The sequence below is a fragment of the Salvelinus namaycush genome, chromosome 38 (assembly GCF_016432855.1).
Source record: "Salvelinus namaycush isolate Seneca chromosome 38, SaNama_1.0, whole genome shotgun sequence".
NCBI lineage: Eukaryota > Metazoa > Chordata > Actinopteri > Salmoniformes > Salmonidae > Salvelinus > Salvelinus namaycush.
The window spans coordinates 21,657,377-21,665,841 of record NC_052344.1 but is presented as its reverse complement, the minus strand read 5'-3'; the positions used below and the strand labels follow the sequence as shown (position 1 = coordinate 21,665,841).

The 8,465-nt window shown below is 43.6% G+C and overlaps 1 protein-coding gene across 1 annotated transcript in view; it reads left to right on the top strand.

Annotated features, from left to right (window-relative positions):
* prr5b (proline rich 5b (renal)) overlaps positions 1 to 7,192 on the top strand; it is a 26,323-nt gene extending 19,131 nt beyond the window's left edge. Inside the window, exons 5-6 of the mRNA XM_038978005.1 lie at positions 3,843 to 3,984; positions 4,677 to 7,192. Coding sequence (XP_038833933.1) covers positions 3,843 to 3,984; positions 4,677 to 5,311 — 777 coding nt within the window. The 3' untranslated portion in view covers positions 5,312 to 7,192. The remainder of the gene's footprint in view (positions 1 to 3,842; positions 3,985 to 4,676) is intronic.
* Positions 7,193 to 8,465: the final 1,273 nt, after the last annotated feature.

The following is an 8,465-nucleotide window of genomic DNA, read 5'->3' as shown; positions in this document are numbered from 1 at the left end:
CTGGGTCTCTCTCTCTCTCTCTCTCTGTCTCTCTCTCTCTCTCTCTCTCTCTCACTCTCTCACTCTCTCTGGGTCTCTCTCTCTCTCTCTCTCTGTCTCTCTCTCTCTCTCTGTCTCTCTCTCTCTCTCTCTCACTCTCTCACTCTCTCTGGGTCTCTCTCTCTCTCTCTCTCTGTCTCTCTCTCTCTCTGTCTGTCTCTCTCTCTCTCTCTCTCTCACTCTCTCACTCTCTCTGGGTCTCTCTCTGTCTCTCTCTCTCTCACTCTCTCTGGGTCTCTCTCTCCCTCTCTCTCTGGGTCTCTCTCTCTCTCATTGGTCTTTGTTGTGTTGTAACAGCTTTCATCTGTGAACAATTTCTCTCCTATGTACTTGTTTTGCATTGATGTCATGACTCCAGTCAATGCATTGATGTGGTGGTTGTCAAACTCTGGTTAGCTACATGTTTTGTGTTGTGGTTGAGTGAGTCAATGTATTATCGGAAGACAGTCTCCCTTCACCAATGTTTTGTTCCTTTTCAGGTTTCATGACAAAATAGTTCTGGTAAAGAAGTTGTTCTGGAAAGGATCTGGTTAAATGAAGTCCCAAACAAACAAACTAGTTCCAGATCTCCCCATAATAGGTATTTAGTGTCATTAGCGAACACTCAGTCTGGGATTTTCCATGGTGTGATCGTATTATTTTACTGTCAATGGTTGGTACAGGGTGGGACAGTTACTGTCTCTCCTCTGACATACAGTTAGTTACTGTCTCTCCTCTGACATACAGTTAGTTACTGTCTCTCCTCTGATATACAGTTAGTTACTGTCTCTCCTCTGATATACAGTTAGTTACTGTCTCTCCTCTGATATACAGTTAGTTACTGTCTCTCCTCTGATATACAGTTAGTTACTGTCTCTCCTCTGATATACAGTTAGTTACTGTCCCTCCTCTGATATACAGTTAGTTACTGTCCCTCCTCTGATATACAGTTAGTTACTGTCTCTCTGATATACAGTTAGTTACTGTCTCTCCTCTGATATACAGTTAATTACTGTCCCTCCTCTGATATACAGTTAGTTACTGTCCCTCCTCTGATATACAGTTAGTTACTGTCCCTCCTCTGATATACAGTTAGTTACTGTCTCTCTGATATACAGTTAGTTACTGTCTCTCCTCTGATATACAGTTAGTTACTGTCCCTCCTCTGATATACAGTTAGTTACTGTCTCTCCTCTGATATACAGTTAGTTACTGTCTCTCCTCTGATATACAGTTAGTTACTGTCTCTCCTCTGATATACAGTTAGTTACTGTCTCTCCTCTGATATACAGTTAGTTACTGTCTCTCCTCTGATATACAGTTAGTTACTGTCTCTCCTCTGATATACAGTTAATTACTGTCCCTCCTCTGATATACAGTTAGTTACTGTCCCTCCTCTGATATACAGTTAGTTACTGTCTCTCCTCTGATATACAGTTAGTTACTGTCTCTCTGATATACAGTTAGTTACTGTCTCTCCTCTGATATACAGTTAGTTACTGTCTCTCCTCTGATATACAGTTAGTTACTGTCTCTCCTCTGATATACAGTTAGTTACTGTCTCTCCTCTGATATACAGTTAGTTACTGTCCCTCCTCTGATACACAGTTAGTTACTGTCTCTCCTCTGATATACAGTTAGTTACTGTCTCTCTGATATACAGTTAGTTACTGTCTCTCCTCTGATATACAGTTAGTTACTGTCTCTCCTCTGATATACAGTTAGTTACTGTCTCTCCTCTGATATACAGTTAGTTACTGTCTCTCCTCTGATATACAGTTAGTTACTGTCTCTCCTCTGATATACAGTTAGTTACTGTCTCTCCTCTGATATACAGTTAGTTACTGTCTCTCTGATATACAGTTAGTTACTGTCTCTCTGATATACAGTTAGTTACTGTCTCTCCTCTGATATAGTTAGTTACTGTCTCTCCTCTGATATACAGTTAGTTACTGTCTCTCCTCTGATACAGTTAGTTACTGTCTCTCCTCTGATATACAGTTAGTTACTGTCCCTCCTCTGATATACAGTTAGTTACTGTCCCTCCTCTGATATACAGTTAGTTACTGTCTCTCCTCTGATACACAGTTAGTTACTGTCTCTCCTCTGATATACAGTTAGTTACTGTCCCTCCTCTGATATACAGTTAGTTACTGTCTCTCCTCTGATATACAGTTAGTTACTGTCTCTCCTCTGATATACAGTTAGTTACTGTCTCTCCTCTGATATACAGTTAGTTACTGTCTCTCCTCTGATATACAGTTAGTTACTGTCTCTCCTCTGATATACAGTTAGTTACTGTCTCTCCTCTGATATACAGTTAGTTACTGTCTCTCCTCTGATATACAGTTAGTTACTGTCTCTCCTCTGATATACAGTTAGTTACTGTCTCTCCTCTGATATACAGTTAGTTACTGTCTCTCCTCTGATATACAGTTAGTTACTGTCTCTCCTCTGATATACAGTTAGTTACTGTCTCTCCTCTGATATACAGTTAGTTACTGTCTCTCCTCTGATATACAGTTAGTTACTGTCTCTCCTCTGATATACAGTTAGTTACTGTCTCTCCTCTGATATACAGTTAGTTACTGTCTCTCCTCTGATATACAGTTAGTTACTGTCTCTCCTCTGATATACAGTTAGTTACTGTCTCTCCTCTGATATACAGTTAGTTACTGTCTCTCCTCTGATATACAGTTAGTTACTGTCTCTCCTCTGATATACAGTTAGTTACTGTCTCTCCTCTGATATACAGTTAGTTACTGTCTCTCCTCTGATATACAGTTAGTTACTGTCCCTCCTCTGATATACAGTTAGTTACTGTCCCTCCTCTGATATACAGTTAGTTACTGTCTCTCTGATATACATTTAGTTACTGTCTCTCTGATATACAGTTAGTTACTGTCTCTCCTCTGATATACAGTTAGTTACTGTCTCTCCTCTGATATACAGTTAGTTACTGTCTCTCCTCTGATATACAGTTAGTTACTGTCTCTCTGATATACAGTTAGTTACTGTCTCTCCTCTGATATACAGTTAGTTACTGTCTCTCTGATATACAGTTAGTTACTGTCTCTCCTCTGATATACAGTTAGTTACTGTCTCTCCTCTGATATACAGTTAGTTACTGTCCCTCCTCTGATATACAGTTAGTTACTGTCTCTCCTCTGATATACAGTTAGTTACTGTCTCTCCTCTGATATACAGTTAGTTACTGTCTCTCTGATATACAGTTAGTTACTGTCTCTCCTCTGATATACAGTTAGAGTCCATGAATCTAAAGGAGTGACTGAGGACTACCTGTGATGTGTGTGTTCCAGGGTGTCCATGAGTCTAAAGGAGTGACTGAGGACTAACTGTGATATGTGTGTTCCAGGGTGTCCATGAGTCTAAAGGAGTGACTGAGGACTAACTGTGATGTGTGTGTTCCAGGGTGTCCATGAATCTAAAGGAGTGACTGAGGACTAACTGTGATGTGTGTGTTCCAGGGTGTCCATGAGTCTAAAGGAGTGACTGAGGACTAACTGTGATGTGTGTGTTCCAGGGTGTCCATGAGTCTAAAGGAGTGACTGAGGACTAACTGTGATGTGTGTGTTCCAGGGTGTCCATGAATCTAAAGGAGTGACTGAGGACTAACTGTGATGTGTGTGTTCCAGGGTGTCCATGAGTCTAAAGGAGTGACTGAGGACTAACTGTGATGTGTGTGTTCCAGGGTGTCCATGAGTCTAAAGGAGTGACTGAGGACTAACTGTGATGTGTGTGTTCCAGGGTGTCCATGAGTCTAAAGGAGTGACTGAGGACTAACTGTGATGTGTGTGTTCCAGGGTGTCCATGAGTCTAAAGGAGTGACTGAGGACTACCTGCGTCTGGAAGCTTTGGTTCAGAAGGTGGTGTCTCCCTACCTGGGAACCCACGGCCTCTACTCCAACGACGGATCCTCAATGCAATACTCCTCCTGCGTACTGGGTACTTAGACTAATACTCACACAGCTAAATGATTTAGATTTCATCATGCATGATTGTTACTCTCCATTCACAGCTGTTCAGCTGATGTGCTGTTAGTTTCGGCCTCAGCGTCTGTCTCTAGTCTAGACGGCCTCAGCGTCTGTCTCTAGTCTAGACGGCCTCAGCGTCTGTCTCTAGTCTAGACGGCCTCAGCGTCTGTCTCTAGTCTAGACGGCCTTAATGTCTGTCTCTAGTCTAGACGGCCTCAGCGTCTGTCTCTAGTCTAGACGGCCTCAGCGTCTGTCTCTAGTCTAGACGGCCTCAATGTCTGTCTCTAGTCTAGACGGCCTCAGCGTCTGTCTCTAGTCTAGACGGCCTCAGCGTCTGTCTCTAGTCTAGACGGCCTCAGCGTCTGTCTCTAGTCTAGACGGCCTCAGCGTCTGTCTCTAGTCTAGACGGCCTCAGCGTCTGTCTCTAGTCTAGACGGCCTCAGCGTCTGTCTCTAGTCTAGACGGCCTCAGCGTCTGTCTCTAGTCTAGACGGCCTCAGCGTCTGTCTTGTTTTCACTTCTTCCCCTCCCTCCCTCCCTCCCTCCCTCCCTCCCTCCCTCCCTCCCTCCCTCCCTCCCTCCCTCCCTCCCTCCCTCCCTCCCTCCCTCCACTTCTTTCTCCTTCACTCATCCCTCTTCACCCCTCCTCCTATCCTCTCTCCAGAAAAGCGTCTGCAGCGGCGGTGGCCCAAGTCAGGCGACGCCCCCGCAAAGAACCTGGTGATGCGCTCCAAGTCCTACAACGTGCCCATGTTGACGCCTGTGGTGGAGTACGATACCGAGACAGGCTCCGTGAGCAGCATGGGCATCCGCCGCCATTCCGTCTGCGAGATGACTTCCTGTCTGGAAGAAGGCGCCATCAACGACATCAGCACCACTTCCTCCCTGGCCTCTGCGGCCCAGTCGGGCCTCTCCTCCCTGGAGCAGGAGCTCAGCCTGACAGGGGTTGTTTGTGGTGGAGGTGGTGGAAGTCTGGATCTCTGTGGGTCTGTGGGGTCTGAGTCTTTGGAGTCCCACCTCCAGCCCTCCATCTTTCAGGACTCCCACTCCCCAGGACCCTTCCGCGACGGCGGGGGGGAGTCGACAGTGTCCCCCTCTGTTCTGTGTCAGGTCCACTCTGGTTCGGAGACGGGGTCGATCCCCAGCTGTTCCTCCAGCCCGGAGACAGTGGTAGATCAGATACTGGACTCTATGGACTCTGACCCTGATGGCATCTTCATAGACTTCTCCCACCACAGCTGCTCAGACTCTTCATCCTCTGGTTACAGCAGGGAGAGTGGTAGACAGAGTGTGGTGTAATTTGGGGTTTCTGGGAACTTTTCCCTAATCCCAGTTGGATGATCTTAGATTGCCTGTTTATTCACTACTGATTTCTGGAAAATCTGTGACTAGTGAGAAAGTGTCTGGAGATTTGCAGCTGTAGGTCTGATGGATCTCAAGAGAATATCACACCTACTGGCACCAGCGGTACTCCACTCACACCGTCGTCTCTAAAAACACACCGCTCTTTCTCGGGTCTATTTTTCACGGAATATTTCTACAGTAAACTCCCTTTTATTAAATCTTTTTTTTTGTGCTTGATTTTCACTTCTAGTGCTTCGTTTTGAGGATAAACTGTACTTATTTGTATTTCTTTGTGTTTGTATTACTGATGCTCAGTGACTGACAACTTTGAATCAGTCTGAGGTGCCTCTTCTAGTCTTGTGAAAGGTCCAGTGGGAAGGAAACAGTTTGAGGTGCCTCTTCAAGTCTTGTGAAAGGCCCAGTGGAAACGGAACAGTTTGAGGTGTCTCTTCAAGTCTTGTGAAAGGTCCAGTGGGAAGGAAACAGTTTGAGGTGTCTCTTCAAGTCTTGTGAAAGGCCCAGTGGAAAGGAAACAGTTTGAGGTGCCTCTTCAAGTCTTGTGAAAGGCCCAGTGGAAAGGAAACAGTTTGAGGTGCCTCTTCAAGTCTTGTGAAAGGCCCAGTGGAAAGGAGAGATCAATCAGACCTAGCTGGGCTCTCTGGGATGACCCCCACCTGGTTCACCAGAGGTCATGAGTTCATTGCTTTCTCAACATGTCTCTTGTTCAAGAGGCAGTGCTGGGGTGAGGAGATCAGATATGATTCCAGTGTTCACGTCTTCATTTTAAGCAGTAGGTATCATGTAGGCCTGGGTGACATTTCTGCCACAGTGATCTGTGGCTGGGCCTCTGTTTCTGCTTCAACATTGCCCCCATGTGGACGGGATGTGCAACATTGCCCCCATGTTTACTCTGCTGCGCCAGAGTAAAATCTTAATGTCAAATACACAAAGAGATGTGTTTTTGGAACGTGAAGGAGCTGGTGGCTCAGTGGTAAGGATCTCACCCCATAAGCATGGGTTTGTAGGTATGATTCCTGACAAAGCCTGGAGGACTGCGACAACTGATGGTGGTTTTCCCTCCTGTCAACAGCAGAAGTTACGGAGGAAAACCAATGGAAAAAGTAGACCTGTAGGTTTTTGAAAACTAAGGGTCGTCTACTTATGACCCCAACACATCCTGATCCAGAGCTGTGACTGGGGTTTGAACCTACAACCCTGAACATACGGGGTGAGATCTTTACACCAGAGCCACAGACTTCTTCACACCTCTAACTGTTTTCTTTGTCATTTTCACATTGAGAATTGCTGAAATTTCCACCAAATCAAACCTAAGATTTGAACCCATAACCTCTGTGTTTGACGGCAGGAATTGAACCTCAAAGACTCTCACACTTCTAGCTCTTCTTACTAGGATCCAAATAGTTAAACACATGCCTTCTCTCAACTAATGATTTAGTATGATCGTTTGTATTCTAAATGAACTTGTATGACACAGCCATGACCAACTTCTGGAGTTGGTTTTATGATTTTCTAAACAATGACACGTTCAAATGTATTAATTATCGTAGCACTTGATGGACAAGTCATTCTGATTTGATCTCATGATTATGTCAAACTGAACCTCAACTCAAACTTGACATTTAATGCAGAATTTTTGTTGGTCTGTTCAAGATTATGGGCTTGATTCAATCCGTTGCGCTGAAGAGCTGCTGTGTAGCGTGATTTACATTGTCACCTGACCCTTCGGAGAGTATTCAGATCCCTTGACTTTTTCAAAAGGTTTTTACGTTACAACTTCATTCTAAAATGTATTAAAAAAAATCAATCCCTCATCAATTTACATGCAATACCCCATAATGACAAAGCAAAAACCATAAAAAAAAAGTTTTGCAAATTTATTACAAATAAAAAATGAAATATGACATTTACAAAAGTATTCAGACCCTTTACTCAGTACTTTGTTGAAGCACCTTTGGCAGCGATTACAGCATCGAGTCTTCTTGGGTATGACGATACAAGCTTGGTACACCTGTATTTGGGGAGTTTCTCCCATTCTTCTCTGCTTGAGAGTACCTGCAATGCCAGAGATGTTTTATTTTATTTAACCTTTATTTAACCAGGAAAAGCCCATTGAGACCCAGAGTCTCCTTTTCAAGGGAAAGCTGGCCAAGAAGGCAGCAACAATCAATACATTACAGAATTAAAACATACAACAACATGATCCAGCCTAAAAAAAGCATTTACACTCCTCCGTAACAGTCTCCTCCGTAACAAAAAAAAAAAAAAAAAAAAAAACTTTTTGCTTTGTCATTATGGTTTATTGTGTGTAGAGTGCTGAGGAATTGTTTTTATTTAATCCATTTTAGAATAAGGCTGTAACATAACAAAATGTAGAAAAAGTCAAGGGGTCTGAATACTTTCCGAAGGCACTGTATGCAGACTGCAAACATTCTTTAAATGTCAATCGTGCTATACAGGGGATCTTCAGCACTATGGGTTGAACATAGCCCTAACATGCCCTAACAGCAAGTATCACACTTGATTTTTCTAAAGGTAAAATTTGTATACAGATTTTTATTAAGATGAATAACTTTCTACAGCTCTTTTCTTTTTGTTCCCATTGGTTCTGTTCAGGCTGATGTGTATCCAGATAGACATTGGTCCTGTTCAGGCTGATGTGTATCCAGACAGACATTGGTTCTGTTCAGGCTGATGTGTATCCAGATAGAAATTGGTTCTGTTCAGGGTGATGTGTATCCAGATAGACATTGGTTCTGTTCAGGCTGATGTGTGTCCAGATAGACATTGGTTCTGTTCAGGGTGATGTGTATCCAGATAGACATTGGTTCTGTTCAGGCTGATGTGTATCCAGATAGACATTGGTCCTGTTCAGGCTGGTTGCTGATGTGTATCCAGATAGACATTGGTTCTGTTCAGGGTGATGTGTATCCAGATAGACATTGGTTCTGTTCAGGCTGATGTGTATCCAGATAGACATTGGTTCTGTTCAGGGTGATGTGTATCCAGATAGACATTGGTTCTGTTCAGGCTGGTTGCTGACGTGTGTCCAGACAGATATTATGGTTAACATTATTTACATGTCAGTTTA